Source organism: Sminthopsis crassicaudata, chromosome 3 (assembly GCF_048593235.1).
Source record: "Sminthopsis crassicaudata isolate SCR6 chromosome 3, ASM4859323v1, whole genome shotgun sequence".
Lineage (NCBI taxonomy): Eukaryota > Metazoa > Chordata > Mammalia > Dasyuromorphia > Dasyuridae > Sminthopsis > Sminthopsis crassicaudata.
Window position 1 is genome coordinate 416,064,203 of NC_133619.1, and position 19,691 is coordinate 416,083,893.

At 33.5% G+C, this 19,691-nt stretch overlaps 1 protein-coding gene across 2 annotated transcripts in view; it reads left to right on the forward strand.

Annotated features, from left to right (window-relative positions):
• STAT4 (signal transducer and activator of transcription 4) overlaps positions 1–19,691 on the forward strand; it is a 133,011-nt gene that overhangs the window by 44,223 nt on the left and 69,097 nt on the right. For both annotated transcript variants that reach the window (XM_074302830.1, XM_074302831.1), the window contains exon 4: positions 10,461–10,559. In XM_074302830.1, coding sequence (XP_074158931.1) covers positions 10,461–10,559 — 99 coding nt within the window. The remainder of the gene's footprint in view (positions 1–10,460; positions 10,560–19,691) is intronic.

The window sequence follows — 19,691 nt, forward strand, 5'->3', positions numbered from 1 at the left end:
ACTAAGTTACTGGCAATCTAGTGGCTATTCAACCATAATTAACTTAGAGAAGTTTGGAAGATAGGACTAACTTCTGTAAGAATGTAAGTTCCTTGAGAGTAAGGACTATTTAATTTTTATCTTTGTATCTCCATTATCTAGCACATAATAGGCATTTATTTAATAATAAATAATAAATGCTGATGATTTCCTGATTGATTCATGCAACCTGTCTAAAATTATGTATGTGCCCATATGTTTCTGGATGGCTGAATTTTATAAACTCTTTGTGGAATAGTCTGTAGGGTTTGCCTAAATGGTTAAGTTTTTAGTATTAAGGCAATGCCTGGATTAAGGAATCAGAGAGTTGATGGACGTGTGAGACTTACAAAATTTATTTTGTTATCTACTATATAAAATTTATATGGCACACAATTTCTCCATCTTTTAGTAGTTGCTATGTTATTGTGACCAAGAATGATTCATTACTTGATGGCCAAAATCATGCTAAAGAGCCTCCCAAACTTAGTTTGAAAGGCAAAGTAGCATGGAAGATAGAATGATAGCATTAGGAAGACATGAGATTGAATCCTATCTCTGACACTGATTACCTATGTGCTTTAAGAAAGTCATTAAACTTCCCTAAATCTGTATCTTCATCTATAAAATGCTAATAATTATGTCTGTAACAATTATCTCAAATGGTTATTGGAAGACAAATGAAATAATGTATATAAAGTACTTTGCAATTTTAAGGTACCACTCATTATTAATTATTAATTAATACATATTATTAATACCCTTTTTAATTTGATCCTCATAAAACTGATGGAGTCCATCAGTGATCCAATATTCATATCTTTTCCAGCTAAATTGGACCTGTCTGAACCTCACTCTATTGACATCTATAGAAACATAAGATCTTTTATTAACAGACTTTTAGGTTGAATTGATAGCAGCATAGTGTCCAAGGCATGGGAGCTAGAATATTGTGTTCCATTTTGGGTGCCTTATTTCACGAGGAATTGCTGTCCAAGTAGAATGTGTCCTCAAAGTGTCCTCTGTTTCAGTTCCTCTATAAGTCTACAATTCCATAATCTGTTCTCCCTCCTTTCAGGACATACTTGGATCATAGACCTAGATCTGTTAAAGATCATCAATCCAATTTCTTCATTTTCCTCACATGGAAAATGAGAATCAGAGTTGTTTGGTGACATCACATGGAAATTAACAGGAAGATCTAGGATTCCAAGTGTAGCCCTAAGAGCTCTTTCTACTGCAATATTATATATCAGATGATAATAATTTTCAAAACTAAATACATCTCATAATTAAAGGTAGGATTGCTACCATCCCCAAAAAAGTAATCCCTCAAGAAATAGGTGTGAACATATATCTAAGAGCCAAAATAGAAAGTAATCATTATTTGGTCATTTATGTCAAATTGTATTCAAAGTCTTTAAGTATATTGTAGCAAATTATGTTCAAAATGAGTCTGTGTAGTTTTGTTGCCATGTCTATTTAGTATATGACTGAATAATATTTTTCTTTAAAAAAAATAAGTCTATGTTTTATCCATTGATAACTATTAATTGCCCAGACAGGTAAATTATAATCACATAACATAAAGCCCAGGACAATCATCATATCTCACTCTCTCTCTTTTTAAGTTTTATTTGCCAACTAAGTAAGTTACTCTCACAGAAACAGTTATACCCTCTAAAAAAAATGAAAAAACTATGATAGTAAAAAATAAAAAGGAAAAAATTTGAAAGAGATTACTTAGGTAATCAACACTATTTTCTGTCAAGGTCATGTCTGAAATAAGGAGCAGGCTAAAAAATGGGAGCATGATGGAGAGTGGATAGTGTGGTTGAAAGTAAGAAAAATATTTTTAAAACATTTTACTAGCAACAACTTTCAGCATTTTTAGTGCATGAACTTTCCTTGAAAAAATGATGGGAAAGTCCCTGTCCTTTATTATTTTGAAATCCCCACATGCAATCATTCACTTGTCAGTTTTTTTCGTTTTTTGTTTTTTTTGTTTTTTTGTTTTGTTTTTTGTTCTGTACAAATACATTTCCTGGCTATGACTCAATCTCATTTTTGTTTATTTTATCAACAGCATTCACCATTTTTGCAAAATTGTACAATAGGATTTTTGTTTTTTTCCCTAATTTGACCATCAACTAACATGAACATTATCATTTGTCAATGTGTATCATTTTATGTTAGTTAATTGTTTGTCCAGCATTCTTGTGCCTAGTAATATGCTTAAAAGTAACAAATACAGAAGAACAGCTACCCCTGAAATCCTTCCCTTTCTTTAAAGGCTCACCTTAGATACCACGTCCTCCTTAAAGCCTTTTTTTCATCCCTCCAGCTAAAATTAATTTCTCCTTACTCACATTATTTTACACACTTAACCTGGCTTACTTCCTTTGCCCTTCTCACGTTCTAACTCATACTTTTTCAGGTACATGCCGTATTCTTCCAATTAGACTATGAGCTTAAAGAAATCCAGGATTTTTCTTACTTCATATTTATGTTTCTAGTGACTTGTTTATATCTGGTATTTAACACTTTTTGAATTGAATTCTGAGAAATGGTAAGTGAAAAGCAGACATGATTCTGGAAACTATTTCTATTGGGTTTTGCAGTAACGTATATCTCCATTTAGGGCAGCAGCTGAGTAGTTCATGACATAGAGTGTTTGACCATCTGGTCTGATATACTACTAGCTGTGTGACTCTGGGCAAGTCACTAAACTCTGTTTACCTTGGTTCCTTATCAATAAAATGAGCTAGAGCCCCAAAATGGGACCATGAAGCATTGGACATGACTGAAATGACTCAACAACAACAACATGTCCCCATTTAATGGAGGAAAGCAATGTAGAGAAGAGAGAAGTTGAAGTTGACTTTAATTAGTAGGTGCCTTTCTAAAATTGAAAAAAATTATTCCAACCTAATGGCTTGGCACAAGAGAAAGCCAGGATGAGGATTATACTGAATCCATCATTTTTCAGCCACCTTGGGGTTTCCTCAGTCTTTTAAAAAAGATGGCACCATTTGTCAAGACTGACAATTTTATCATTTCTCTGTCTCAAGACAGGCATATTAGGCATTTTGCAAGCTGCTATTTTTTTATTGCAATTTTTCATTAGGAATCCAAATGTAAGTATGCAATAAAGAGAATTAAGAATGATCACTGGTATAGAGCTAAAAGAAGTATGCATATGGATGCAAACTAAATTGTTCAATTTTAGCTTGAAGTCAAGGTTCACAAAGAGCCATTTTATAAGCTTCTATTTAAAATGCAGAAAAACAATGTTAACTACAATGCTTTCAACTGTCTAAAGAAGTAAATATACACAGAAATATGAAGTCTGGCTAAGAATAGGTCATGGTAATACAGTAAGAGTGATGAAAGTCTAAACAAGGTATTTGGTCATGTAGATAAAGAATAAACATACATACATACATTTATATATGTATATTGACATATACATATATAAATCTTCATATCTGATGAATTTTGTGGTGGAAGAAGGAGAAACATAAGGAACAGATGTAGCTTAGAAAACAAATAAACTAACAAGTTAAAAATTTCCTGGGAGTATACCTACACCTGCAGGATTGGCTCTTGGAAAATTTTCAGAGTAGGCAAAATTAATCTTCAAAATCCTATACCCAATATTCCCATGTCCTTTTCTTATTATTCTGTAGCTGCCAATTCATTCAATCTTTAGATTCTAGAAGGAAATTTATTTGGAAAAAAACAACCACTAAAAAGTTAGTGTGACTTCTCTTCCTATATCTTGTCTCTCCCAGGACTATCTACATGTTTTTAAAAGACCTTAGGGGGAAAAAATACAAAAAGAACATACTTTTTTTTTTCAAAAATTAATTTTATTAATAGCTTTAGAGGTTTTTTTTTTTGGTCAATTATATTTCATTCTGAGTCTTTGTGACTCCATGGGGTTTTCCTAGGAAAAAATATTGAAGTGTTTTTGCCATTTTCTTCTCCAGCTCATTTTTACAACTGGTTGCTCCTTAGTTTTAGACCAGGACCAAAATGGCATCACTCTATGTTAGAGTTGAGTTGCAGTGTATGAATGTGGTTGATCAAAACAATATGAGCTCAGAATGTTTTGCCACAAGTTGGACACAAATAGAACCTGTGAATATTAGGAATGGCTTTTCTAACTTGTTGCATCTCATGTTTCTTTTTAACTAAATCAAGTCTTCTTTGCTCATAAAACACAGCATCTTCTCTGATGAGGGCATGCCACGCTGGGCAATCCTCTGCAAGTGTTTCCCATGTCATACAATCCATTCTAAACTTCTTAAGAGACACCTTGAGAGTGTCCTTGAATCACTTTTTTCTGATCATCTTATGAAGCACTCACCATGTGTGAGTGCTTCATAAGATAGTCTTTTTTGGCAAGCACACATTTGGCATTCAAACACTATGGCCAGCCCAACAGAATTGTGCTCTCTGCAATAAAGTTTGAATACTTGGCAGTTTAGTTTAAGTAAGAACCTCAGTGTCTGGTATCTTATCCTGTCAGATAATCTTCAGAATCTTCCTAAGGCAATTCAAATGGAAGTAATTCAGTTTCCTGGCATGGCACTGGTATACTGTCCAGGTTTCACAGCAATTTTCATAGATGAAGAGCAGAGGCAAAAAGTGATTTGCCCCAGGATCACATAGCCACTGAGTGCTGAGACTGGATTTGAACTCATGAAGATATTTTTCTGACTCCAAGCCACTACTGCTCCATCTACTGCATCACCTAGCTGCTCCTTTATTTTTACATCACCTAAATTTCTTTATTTAAACTCCTCCTTTCAAGAGAGTTTCAAAGAATTTTAAACAAAGAATTTTAAAATAGGCAAGGAGAAGGGAAGGAAATCAGTAAAATTGATCCATGTGTTGAAAAAATAATTTACACACACACATACACACACATTCACGATTCATCCTCCTCTTCTCCTGACTTCACCTCTGCAAAAGAATAAATAAAAGGATCTTTTCATATCTCTTCTTTGGGATCAAGACTGTTCAGAGTAATTTTGGAATAAGAATGCAGTGGTGGAATTTCTGACATCAAATACCAAGTATGAGTGAGGACTCCTCCCTGACATTACAATCATACCATTAGCTGACTTCTCTGTTACAGCCAGCCCTAGATGAGAGAGAGTAAGTAGGTGAAATATTGCCTGCTCTTTTATTGTCAATTGAACTTAAAGCTGCATATGAGAATAAAGACTGAGGAGGAAAGAGCTTGAAGTAAATACAAGGAGGAGATTGCTTTGTGGCAGAAATACATAAAAATAGAAAGGTATTAGCAAAAGCAAAAGGGATCATCTGTGTTAAAACATGACCTCAGTCATCTCTGATACACAGAAACTATGTATCTTATAAACAAATGTATAAAGCACAAGATCTGGAGTCAAAAAGACACAATTTCAAATTTGGCTTAAGATATTAGCCATGTGGGGCAGATAGTTGCTATATAGGGTAGAGCACCAGCCCTAAGGTCAGGAGGACCTGAGTTCAAATCTAACTTCAGGCATTTACCACTTCTTGGTTGTGTGACCCTTAACCCCAATTTTCTCTGCAAATAATAATAATAAATAAATGAAAATATTTTTAAAGATATTAGCCATGTGACTATTGACAAATCATTTAACTTCTCTGTCTCAGTTTCCTTATCTGTAAATGGGGATCATAATATGTGAAAGTCAGGATTTAACCTCAGGTCTTTCTGGCCTCAGTGACTGCAATCTACATGCTATTGTGTCATGTAAAATGATAAAAAAAAAATTGGTTTATAAGTTTTAAGTTTATTTTAAAAAGACAACAACATCTCAAATATGAGGGAGTTCTCTATCCATTGCCACCTAGGAAGAGCTAAAATTTAATGTTAATCACCAAGTAATAAGAGCCACTTCTTCCCAAGTTATTTTCATGCAGAATATGGCTTTTCCTCCCCTTTTTTCCCACTCAAAAAAAAATTGGGGACATTTGTCATATCGTATTAACAGCTCTAGTTTCTACTTTTATTGGTTAAAAAAAAATTAGAAAGATAATGACCAATGTTGTATAGTGGATTCTCATACCCATCAAATCATACCCAAGGAACAAAACAAATATTTAGCTTATGGAAAACTTTTTTCTACCTAGAAGTCTTCATCTCTCTTCAAAATTCATAGATGTAGAACTAGAAGGGATCATGTGGTCTAAGCTACTCATTGTTATTTATTATTAAGAGGAACTGTGGCCTTGAAAGGTTGAGAAATTGACCCACTGTCCTGAGGATTTAGGTCGCAGAGCTAGTATTCCACTTCTGATTCTGTGACCCCAAAGTTCAGCCCTTCAAGTTAACAATGCTTTCCACCTGACCATGTTGCCATGACAGTATACTGTGGAGACTGTTTGCCCCGTTTTCATAAAAATCAATTTCCTCTTATTCCAGCATACTTCTTTTAATCTTTATTTTCCTAGAGGATTTTATTCAATAAAGCTTATTCCATAATATCGATTTTTTTTCTAGTGTAATAAATCTTAACTTTTTTGGGCCCATGGATCCATTTGGAAGACTCTTGAAGTCCATGGACCCTTTCTCAGAATAATGTCTTTAAATGTACAAAATAAAATGCATATAAGGATACGAATTATACTGAAATACAATTATCGAAATCTGAAATTCTGTTGTGCTTTTAAAATATATTTAAAGTGGTGCAATGCATGTTTAATCTATAGCAACTTGCTTGCTGTCTTGGGGAATCAGAAGTGGAATACTAGCTCTGCCAAATGTATAGGAGAAACTTTTGTCTCTATTGTTCAGAGTACTGGAGATACTCAAATTGAAGAGATAGCAAAACATCCCCAAAAGAAAGGGCCTCTCAGCTTTCAGCGAAAAGTATAAAATATGCCCTCAACTACCTATTTTAGTACTTTGGATCATTCGTGAATCTCTAACTGCATATTCATCAGGTATCCAGATTGATGATCTTACATTCCCTGAACAGTTATCATTATTTCTTGTATTTGACATTTTATTAATTAAAAGTTTTGAGTCAACCAGTGCAGGAGTAGGTCTATTACACAGTGGTATAATCTTTTACATCACACGAGTCCTTCTGTGCCTCTTAGGTTACAGGCATTCTCTGATTTTGTTGCTTCCTGGAACCAATGCACAGCAGGGGAGTGCTAAGAATCATGGTATGGATAATTTCACCAGAAACCCTGTCCTTGACTTAGTACTCCCCAGCCAGGTTAGGAGTGCTCTTGATAACTTGCATGATAGATGTGCTCCTGAAAGCTCATTTGTAAATCCTTTTTAGGTACATCAATTTGTACTTTACTGTACTAAAGTACAAACTATACTTTAAATGCCTTATCTATTTGATATCTAAAAGAGTCTGTGATGCTTTTGTGAAGCAATCATTTTGTCAAATGTTACCCAATTCTTTTCTTTGAGTCATTTTATTTAATGAGGCAATTCATTTTATGTAGTAGCTAGCAGCAAAGTCTTTGAAGTTGGAAAGATTTGGATTTAAATCCTAATTCTGATTCATTGACTTTGTGCAAATCAATTAGCCTCTCCATACCAGTAAACACTTCCTTAAATTTATGAATTATAATTATCCATCTGCATCAATAAATAAACAAAATTTGCTTATTTAGATAAATAAACTTATTAATTTAATTTACTTATTTAATAAATGTTTGCATAAATCTAAGTTCTCAAATTACAAAAGCAAAAATGAAGACAATGCTAGACTTCAGGGGACAAACTTCCTAACACAGAAAACAACACAGAATGATATAGTAATCAGAGAAAGGAATTGTGGTTGGAAAAGTTACAGACATGGTAAGAGGAGCAATAGAGAGTAGAATAAACCTATAAACCCTTTCTAGTAGCAGAGACAATGACAATTTGATTATAATTCCACACCTAGGAAAGATGTCAGGACTGAGAAGAAAATGGGCAGGTGATAGGGGAGGGAAACCAGAGAGATGAGTTTGGTAAAATGGCAAAGTAGTTACCAAGAAGATGAAAGGCAAGTAAAGTGAAATGTGGCTGGAACAGCTGCCTAGAGATAGTGAACTTCGCTATATGATATTTATTAATCAGATTCCTGGGGGTCCAAGAATGGAATTGAAAGAATCAATGTCCTCAAGGCATTTTATCTAATCCGAGAGGCAAAATGGTTGCCAAAAAAGATGGCTGTGGAGTTTCTACACCAGCATGTGTGGACAAAAATAAATACACACACACACACATATATGTATATATAATTATATATATATATATAATTTCACATATATATATATATATATATATATATATATATAATTTCACATATATATATATAATTTCTTCAGTTCAGTTTTTCTTAAACCATGGTATACATGACCTGTCTATATAACTACATATAAATAAAAAACATAATCATGTAATTGGATAGGATTTCGATAATATGATTTTCTTGTATTGTTTATTCATTCACAATATTTTTTGGTATAATATTAAAAGCATTTAAGAAAAAGTAGAGAGTAAGATTGTATCCTTCCCTTGCCCTATTTGGGATATGTTGGATATTTTATAATCATGATGTCAGGTTTTTAAAATAAGAATTTAAGTATTTAATCAATATAATTTTTCATTCTCTAAAAATTCACTAGCTAATTGAATTGCTTGTCCAAAGAGACAGAAGAAAACAGTGGAAGGGAGGAGGGAAACAATAAATTGAGAATCAGAATTGTATTATACTCCTGATTTTGACATGACTAATACACCTCAGACAATCATTTTATTTCTCTGAATTTCAATTTTTTTACCTGTAAAATAAAATGATTGGATTAGATGATCCCTAAGACCCCTTCCAATATTAAATATCTCATTATCTATAATTTATATATTTCAAAAAGGCAGAAAAGAGGTACCTCAAAGAAGAGCAAATTCAACTCTTCAATATTCACTAGAGTACTTGTTGCTTGACTATCTCCAAATTCCCAGTCTACAACACAGCTGGATCTAGAATCAAGAAGACCTAATTTCAAATCTGGACTCAGATTCTTTGCCTCATTTCCTCACTTGTAAAATGAGCTAGAGAAGGAAATGGCAAACTGCTCCAGTATTCTTGCCAAGAAAACCCCATGGACAAGCCATGGCAGCTAAGCACAGTAGATAGAACATCAGATCTGGAGCTAAGAAGACTCATCCTTCTGAATTCAAATCTGGTCTCAGATACTTCTTAGCTATGTGATCATAGTTACTTATCCCCATTTGCTTCAGCTTCCTCATATGTTAAATGGAGAAGGAAATGGCAAGCCACTCCAGAATCTTTGCCAAGAAAACTAACTCCAAATGGTCCCTATTTGGGCACCACTGAAAAGTGACTCACCAACAATAAAGTCAATCAGAGAAAGGACCATGGAGGTGGAATGTATTTTCTTTGAGAAGTCTAGGGTGAAGGGTTGTTTTATGAGGAGGATGTTTCTATGGCATGATAAAAAAAAAAAGAAATCCTGAGAATCAATAATAATATCTGAAAAAGAATGAAATTCTTGTTGACTTTGTAAAATACTTTCCAAACATTCAAGTAATACACACACACAGACACACAGACACACACACCACACACACACACACACACACACACACACACACACACACACACACACACATATATATATATATATATATATATACATATATATATATATATATATATATATATATATATATATATATATATATATATATGAAAACTATAAGCTATTGTTGTAGTGCTGGTGATGGTAATGATGAAAATGATGAAGTCATCTCCAGTTTGGGCTATGAACATTTAGCCAGTTTTTTCTTCCTAATGAATTTTTACAGTAGGCTGACCATTTTTGTATATTCATGTACTTATCCTTAAGAAGTCCTAAAGTTTTCTGATATTTGATATAATCAACACATCTGTTCCCTGCAGTATATGGAAAGCACCACCATCAATAGAGAATTCTTCTTCTACTCAATAAATGTTTGTTGGTGGTGGTTGCAATATTTGAGTACAAATATAGCAATATAATATAAAAACCTAGGTTCATATAAAATGAATTCTTTCTAATTAATATTGGGAAAAATTGCTAAAGCATCAAATATAATAAAATGGCCTTTGAGTCAGAAGATCTGGATTCAAATCCCCACTAGTTTCACTACTTACTATCTGTGTACTCCCAGGCAAGTCAATCCACTTCTCTAAGTGATATTTCTTCATATGTACCGTGAAGAAGTTGAATCAGAATACCTCTAGGGATTTTCAGTTTTCATTCTATGATCTTAAAGTCACTTCCTGTAAGGAATTAATTTAATTCCTTAATTATGAATTTTAAATGAATTTATTGCTAAATTATAAGTAGAGAAGATTCTTTCTTATGTATGTGTTTTAATTTTTACATCATCTACTTTTTCTTAGGGAAAATACCATGGAAAATCTATGCACATAGCAGTAGTTATTTCCAATTGTTTAAGAGAAGAAAGAAGAATATTGGCTGCAGCCAGCATGCCTGTACAGGTAATATTATCACCTTAAACTCAATGCTTTTAAAAAGCATTATTTAATAGTTCTCCTCACACAGTCCCCACTTCTTACCCTATCATCAGTCTTGCTTTCTTCTGTCATTGTTCATTCCTGTAACATGCTGTTGTCTCCAGAGACTGCTGATCGCTCTCTGGTCTAGAGAAGAGACTTCTTCCTCCAGAGAGCTGCCTCAAGTCTGCCCTGGAGCAGAGACTCTCTATCTTTCGAGTGCCTCCCTCTTTTATCCTCCTAGAGAATGGGTATGGGATAATGCAAGGGCTTCTGGGAAAAATTACTTCAACCAATGAACTTGCTCCTCCTAAGCATGCAAGCTCCTCCCCAGGAATTCAAAGGGGTTGAACTCCTAGTAAAGACCCAGAACTAGAGAATAAAGTACTGACTTAGCACTTAATAAGAACCTAATATTTCATTATCTCATTAGCACTTAGTAAAAACCTAACACATTCCTAGATAAACACTTGCCTTCACTCCATACCACTTCATTACCTCACTCCATAACAGACTTGAAGAACAGCAGGCAGATAGACCAGTGTATAAAGTTCTGGGCCTGGTGTCAGTAAAATTCATCTGAGTTCAAATCTAGCTTCAGACATTTAACTAGTTGTGTGACCCTGGGCAAGTTGGTTTACCTTGTTTGCCTCAGTTTTCTCATCTTTAAAAGATGTTAAAGAAGGAAGTTGCACATCACTTCAGTATCTTTGCAAGAAAACCCAAAGTGCGGTCATGAAGAGTTAAACATAACTGAAATGACTAAACAATACATTGGCTAAAGTGTCAGGAGATCTCTACAAAGACCCTTCCAAGGATCTATGTTGGCTAACATTTTTATCAATGATTGAAAAGAGACATGGATTGCATGCTTATCAAATTTGCAAATAACTCTTTAAAAGGGAAAGGGATAAGTAACACCTTAGATATGGATCCCAAAGATCTTGATAAGCTAAAGTACTAAGCTGAATCTAATAAAATAAGATTTGATAGTACATTTGATCAGAACATTCCATTTCCAAAAATCAGCCTATTAAGTACAAGATGAGGGTGGATTTGTTGTTTAGGAGAGGTATCATCCAGCCCTTGAGCCATAGAAAGCCCACACCACTCCCATGATCTGAATCAGATTAAAAAGTAATTGGGAAATAGCCAAATAAATACAATATATAAGCTAGACTATTAATATGTATTTTATGTCAACATGTAACTTAAAAAATCTTTATATATAGTTCAATAGTCCCCTTTCTATTTGACCTTTACAAAACTTGCATATAGCAGCTACTCTGAAAAGGTTCTGGGAGTTATAATTCAATATGGGTCAATAGGGTAATGTGACAACCAAAAAAAGCTAAGGCAATCTCAGCTTTTATTGAGAAGTATGATTTCCAGGAAGCATTGTTATTCTTTTGACAATAAGTCATGTGCAACTCTTGATGACCCCTCTTGAGTTTTTCTTGGTAAAGACAGTAGAGTGGCTAACCATTTTCTTCTTCAGATTAAGGACACTGAAGCAAACAGCATTAAATGACTTGTTCAGAGTCACACAGTATCTGAAATCAACTTTGAACTCAGGTGCTCCTGACTCCAGACCTGGCACTCTGCCATCTGAGATGGAGCAGAAATAGGGCAAATAGGGAAATGATAGTTCCACTATATTGCACTCTCTATTATAATATTTGTTAGGTTCTGGATGCCATGATTTAAGAATATTGCAATGCTTGGACAGTTTTCAGAAAAAAGGTATCATAGATTATGAAGGGGCCTTGAATCCTTGATATTTTAAGATCAGTTCAAAAAACTAGAAGAGGGGGTGGAGCCAAGATGGCAGAGAGGACACAAGCTTCATTCTGAGGTCCCCTTCTACCTTCACTACTGATTACTAAATTCAGCCTCTGAAATAGTGCTTGACTGGTAGAAGCCATGAATATTGGGAGTATAACAAATTACCAGCAGAAGATAATCTGGAAGATTGCCTGAAAAAGTCTGTCTTGTTAAGGCAGGAGGAGACCAGCACAGGCAGGGAGGTAGAGCACAGAGGCCAGTGCACACTGAACAGATTGGGTTGGGGTACAGTCTCCATGCAGGGAGTACTCTACCACAGGTTGGCTGCTCTGCTTTGGTTGCAAAGCAATAGATCAGCAGAGAAATTACACAAACAACAAAGGTAGAGTGAAGCCCAAAACACCAGAGTTTAACAGGACCTGGCCATACCCACCCAACACTGGGAGTGACTCAACATGATCACAGTGCAGTCCCATAGCTGCTCTTCCCAGGGCAGTCACACTTCCACAGTGAGGCGACTCTCAGCCTGTTCTCAGGACAGCCACTGTTCCTCTGTCCCTATTCTGTAGAGGAAGCTGGGAATCTCCTTGCTCTGAAGGCAGACCCCCAAGAGTTTTTTTTTTAAATGAGTAAAAAAGCAAAGTGAGCTTTAACTATAGATAGTTTCTATAGTGAAAGTGGACAGATTTCCAACCCCAAGGAGATTAATAGCAGACAGTCTCCAGACAAAAACCCAAAGGGGGATGTAACCTGGTCCCCATCACATAAGGCTCTCCTAGAAAAAATTTTAAAATATCTTAAAAGAGAGCTAGAAAAAAAATGGGGAAAGGAAAGAGAAGCTCTGCAAGAGAGTATAGAAAAGGCAAATAACTCATTAAAAGAAAGATTTGAAAAAGAAAACAACTCCCTGAAATGTGAAATAGAAAAAGCAAAGAACTCCCAGGAAAGTAGGATTTGTGAATTGGAAAAATAAAATAATTCATTTAAAAAAATTGTGAAATACAAAAAAATTCCATGGAGCAAAACAACTCATTTAAAAATTCAATTGAACATATACAAAAAGAAGTAAAAAAAAAAAAAAAAAGTAAATGAAGAAAATAACTCATTAAAAATCAGAACTGAAGAAATGGAAATAAATGATTTGTTGAGACATCAAGAATCAGTCAAGCAAAACCAAAAGAAATAGAAAAAAATGTTAAATATCTACTTGGAAAAACAACAGACCTGGAAAATATATCTAGGAGAGATAATTTAAGGATTATTGGGCTCCCTGAAAACATGATGAAAAAAAAGAGCCTAGATACTATTTTTTTCAGGAAATCATCAAAGAGAACTGCCCAGATGTAATGGAATCAGAAGGTAAAATAGGCATTGAAAGAATTCATCAAACCCTTCTGAAAGAGACCCCAAAATAAAAACTCCAAGGAATACTGTGGCTAAATTTCAGAACTACCAGACTAAGGAAAAAATATTACAAGCAGTCAGAAAATAAACAATTCAAATACCAAGGATCAGCAATAAGGATCACTCAGGATCTAACAGTTTCCACATTAAAGGATTGAAGGTCATGGAATCTGATGTTCTGAAAGGCAAAAGAATTTGGAATGCAGCCAAGAATAAACTACCCAGCTAAGCTAGCATGTTTGTTCAGGAAAGAAGATGGGCATTCAATGAAACAAGTGAATTTCATTTTTTCCTAATGAAAAATAAAAAGTGTGAATTCCAAATATAGGACTCAAGAGAAGCATAAAAAGATAAAAAAAGAAATCTTCAGAACTGTATTTTTGTTATGGACATACATAAAGAACACACGTATAATTTGATTTTACTATTATAATATAAAAAAGGGAATTAGAAGTGAAAAGGGATTGTAACAGAAAAAGGGAAAAATGGAGGGAAAAAGAGGGATATTACATCTTATGAAGAGGCAAAGGAAACCTATCATATTGAGAATTAAGGGAGGGGAATGAACATTGTGTGAATCTTACTCTCATCAGATTTGGCTCAAAGAGAAAATATTTGGTTTACAGAGAAACTTCTCTCACCTCATTAAAAAAAGTGGGACAGGAAAAGGGAAAAAGAAAAGAGTAGGCTAAATAGAAGAGAATACAGAAGCAATAAGGGAAATAGAAAGGGGAAGGGACTCAAAGGGAGTGGGAAGTATTCTAAAGAGAGAAAGTTGCATGAGGCAAGCAGTGCCCATAAGTTTAATACTGGGGAGGGGGGTAAAGGGAAAGGAAAGAGAAAAGTATAATCTGGGGATAATTAAGATGGCAGGAAATACAGAATTAGTAGTTTGATCATAAATGTGAATGAGATGAACTCTCCCATAAAACAGAGGCTGATAGCAGATTCGATCAAAAGCCAGAATCCTACAATATGTTCTTTACAGGAAACACATTTAAAGTAGGGTGATACATACAGAGTAAAGGTAAAAGACTGAAACAGAATCTATTATGCTTCAGGTGAAGTAAAAAAAAATCAGGGGTAGCCATCCTTATCTCAGATCAAGCAAAAGCTTGATTGATCTAATTAAATGAGATAAGGGAGGAAACTATATCTTGCTAAAAGGTAGCATAATGAAGCAATATCAATACTAAACATATATGCACTAAGGGGTATAGCATCTAAATTCCTAAAGGAGAAGTTAAGAGAGCTGCAAGAAGAAATAGACAAGAAAACTATGATAGTGGGAGCTCTCAACCTTGCACTCTCAGAATTAGATAAATCAAACCATAAAGCAAATAAAAAAGAAATTAAAGAGGTAAATAGAATACTAGAAAAGTTTGATATGCTAGATCTCTGGTGAAAGCTAAATGGAGACAGAAGGGAGTATATTTTCTTCTCAGCAGTTCATGGAATCTATACAAAAATTGACCATATATTAGAACATAAAGACCTCAGAATTAAATGTAGCCTGGCAAAAACAGTAAATGCATTCTTTTCAGATCATGATGCAATAAAAACTGCATTCAACAAAAAGCTAGGAAAAAATAGACCAAAAAATAATTGGAAACTAAATAATCTCATCCTAAAGAATGAAAGGGTAAAACAGGAAACCATAGACACAATTAATAATTTCACCAAAGAGAATGACAACTATGAGACAACATACCAAAATTTGTGGGATGCAGCCAAATCTATAATAAGGGGAAATTTTATATTTCTAGAGGCTTACTTGAATAAAATAGAGAAAGAAAAGATCAATGAATTGGGCTTGCAAATTAAAAAGGTAGAAAAAGAGCAAATTAAAAACTCCCAAGCAAATACTAAATTTGAAATTCTAAAATTAAAAGGAGAAAATAATAAAATTGAAAGTAAAAAAAAAAACTATTGAATAAAACTAAAAGTTGGTTTTATGAAAAAGCAACAAAATAGATAAACCTTTTGTAAATCTTATTAGAAAAAGGAAAGAGGAAAATCAAATTGTTAGTCTTAAAAAGAAAAAGGGAGAACTCTCCACTAATGAAGAGAAAATCAGAGCAATAATCAGGAGTTACTTTGCCCACCTTCATACCAATAAATTTGATAATCTAAGTGAAATGGATGACTACCTCCAAAAACATAGGCTGCCCAGATTAACAGAAGAGGAAGTAAATTGCTTAAATAATGCCCCCCCCTTTTTTTTTTTTTTTTTTTTTTTTAGAGAAAGAAATAGAACAAGCTATTAATCACCTCTCTAAAAAAAAATCCCCAGGACCAGATGGATTTAAATATGAATTCTACGAAACATTTAAATAACAATTAACTCCAATTTTATATAAACTATTTGAGAAAATAGGGAAGGAAGGACTCCTATCAAATTCTTTTTATGACACAGACATGGTATTGATTCCTAAACCAGATAGATTGAAAACCGAGCAAGAAAATTATAGACAAATCTCCCTAATTAATATTGATGCAAAAATCTTAAATAAAATATTAGCAAAAAGATTACAGAAAATCATCCCCAGGATAATACACCATGACAAAGTAAAATTTATACCAGGAATGAAGGGCTGTTTCAATATTAGGAAAACCATTAGCATAATTGATTATTTCAATAACCAAATTAATAAAAACTATATGATCATCTCAATAAATGCAGAAAAAGCACTTGATAACATCTCATATCCATTCCTATTAAAAACTCTTAAGAGCATAGGAATAAATGGACTTTTCCTTAAAATAGTCAGTAGGAATAAAATGAAACAATTTCTAATAAGATCAGGAGTGAAACAAGGTTGTCCACTATCACCATTACTATGCAATATTGTATTAGAAATGCTAGCTTTGGCAATAAAAGTTAAGAAAGAGATTAAAGGAATTAGATTAGGTAATGAGGAAACAAATTATCACTCTTTGCAGATAATATGATGGTATACTTGAAGAACCCCAGAGATTCTACTAAAAAGCTATTAGAAATAACCCACAACTTGAGCAAAGTTGCAGGTTACAAAATAAATCCACATAAATCATCAACATTCTTATATATCACTAACAAAATCCAACAGCTAGAGATACAAAGAGAAATTCGATTTAAATAACTGCCAATAGTATCAAATATTTGGGAATCTATCTGCCAAGAATCTATCTGAGCAAAACTACAAAACACTTTCCACACAAATAAAATCAGAGGTAAACAATTGGGAAAATATTAAGTGCTATTGGATATGCTGAGTGAATATAATAAAGATGACAATACTACCTAAATAATCTATTTATTTAGTGCTATAGCAATCAGACTCCCAAAAAACTATTTTAATGACCTAGAAAAATAACAACAAAATTCATCTGGAAGAACAAAAGGTCAAAAATTTCAATGGAACTAATGAAAAAAAAAATCAAATGAAGGTGGCCTAGCTGTACCAGATCTATAACTATATTATAAAGCAGCAGTCACCAAAACCATTTGGTATTGGCTAAGAAATAGACTGGTTGATCAGTGGAATAGATTAGGTTCACAGGACAAAATAGTCAATAACCATAATAATCATACCAAAATGTGTGGGATACAGCCAAAGCAGTAATAAGGGGAAGTTTTATATCTCTACAAGATTACTTGCATAAAATAGAGAAAGAGAGGGCCAATGAATTGGGCTTACAACTAAAATTGCTAGAAAAGGAACAAATTAAAAACCCCCAGACAAACACAAAATTTGAAATTCTAAAAATAAAAGGTGAGATTAATAAAATTGAAAGTTAAAAAAAAAAACTATTGAATTAATTAATAAAACTAAGAGTTGGTTCTATGAAAAAACCAACAAAATAGACAAACCCTTAGTAAACCTGATTAAAAAAAGGAAAGACAAAAAGCAAATTGTTAGTCTTGAAAATGAAAAGGGAGAACTTACCATTGATCAAGAGGAAATTAGAACAATAGTTAGTTTGCTCAACTTTATGCCAATAAATTCGATAACTTAAATGAAATGGAAGAATACCTTCAAAAATATAGCTTGCCCAGATTAACAGAGGAAGAAGTAAGTAGTCTAAATAGTCCCATCTCAGAAAAAGAAATAGAACAAACTATTAACCAACTCCCTAAGAAAAAATCCCCAGGACCAGATGGATTTACATGTGAATTCTACCAAACATTTAAAGAACAACTAACTCCAATGCTATATAAACTATTTGAAAAAAATAGGGATTGAAGGAGTCCTACCAAATTCCTTTTATGACACAGACATGGTACTGATACCTAAACCAGGTAGATTGAAAACTGAGAAAGAAAACTATAGACCAATCTCCTTAATGAATATTGATGCTAAAATCTTAAATAAGATATTAGCAAAAAGACTTCAGAAAATCATCCCCAGGATAATACACTATGATCAAGTAGGATTTATACCAAGAATGCAGGGCTGGTTTAATATTAGGAAAACTATTAGTATAATTGACCATATTAATAATCAAATTAATAAAAACCATATGATCATCTCAATAGATGCAGAAAAAGCATTTGATAAAATCCAACATGCATTCCTACTAAAAACGCTTGAGAGTATAGGAATAAATGGACTATTCCTTAAAATAATAAGGAGCATATATTTAAAACCGTCAGTAAACATCATATGTAATGGCAATAAACTAGAACCTTTAAGATCTCTGTAAGATCAGGAGTGAAACAAGATTGTCCACTATCACTATTACTATTCAATATAGTACTAGAAATGCTAGCCTCGGCAATAAGAGCTGAGAAAGAGATTCAAAGAATTAGAGTAGGAAATGAGGAAATCAAACTATCACTCTTTGCAGATGACATGATGGTATACTTAGAGAAGCCCAAAGACTCTGCTAAAAAGCTATTAGAAATAATTCAGAACTTTAGCAAAGTTGCAGGATACAAAATAAATCCACATAAATCCTCAGCATCCTTATACATTACCAACACAATCCAACAGCAAGAAATACAAAGAGAAATTCCATTCAAAATAATGGTCGATAGTATAAAATATTTGGGAATATATCTACCAAAGGAAAGTCAGGAATTATATGAGCAAAATTACAAAACACTTGCCACAAAAATAAAGTCAGATTTAAATAATTGGAAAGACATTCAGTGCTCTTGGATAGGCCGAGCGAATATAATTAAGATGACAGTACTCCCTAAACTAATCTATTTATTTAGTGCTATACCAATCAGACTCCCAAGAAACTATTTTAATGACCTAGAAAAAAATAACAACAGAATTCATATGGAACAACAAAAGGTCGAGAATTTCAAGGGAAGTAATCAAAAAAAAAAAAAATTAAATGAAGGTGGTCTAGCTGTACCTGATCTAGAACTATATTATAAAGCAACAGTCACCAAAACCATTTGGTATTGGCTAAGAAATAGACTAGTTGATCAGTGGAATAGGTTAGGTTCACAGGGCAAGATAGTGAATAAAAATAGCAATCTAGTGTTTGACAAACCCAAAGATCCCAAATTTTGGGATAAGAATTCATTATTTGACAAAAACTGCTGGGAAAACTGGAAATTAGTATGGCAGAAACTAGGCATGGACCCACATTTAACACCACATACTAAGATAAGATCAAAATGGGTCCAAGATTTAGGCATAAAGAACGAAATCATAAATAAATTGGAGGAATGGGATGGTTTACCTCTCGGACTTGTGGAGGAGGAAAGAGTTTGTGTCCAAGGGAGAACTAGAAACCATTATTGATCACAAAATAGAAAATTTTGATTACACCAAATTAAAAAGTTTCTGCACAAACAAAACTAATGCAAACAAGATTAGAAGGGAAGTAACAAATTGGGAAAACATTTTTACAATGAAAGGTTCTGATTCATCTCATCTCCAAATATACAGAGAATTGACTTTAATTTATAAGAAATCAAGCCATTCT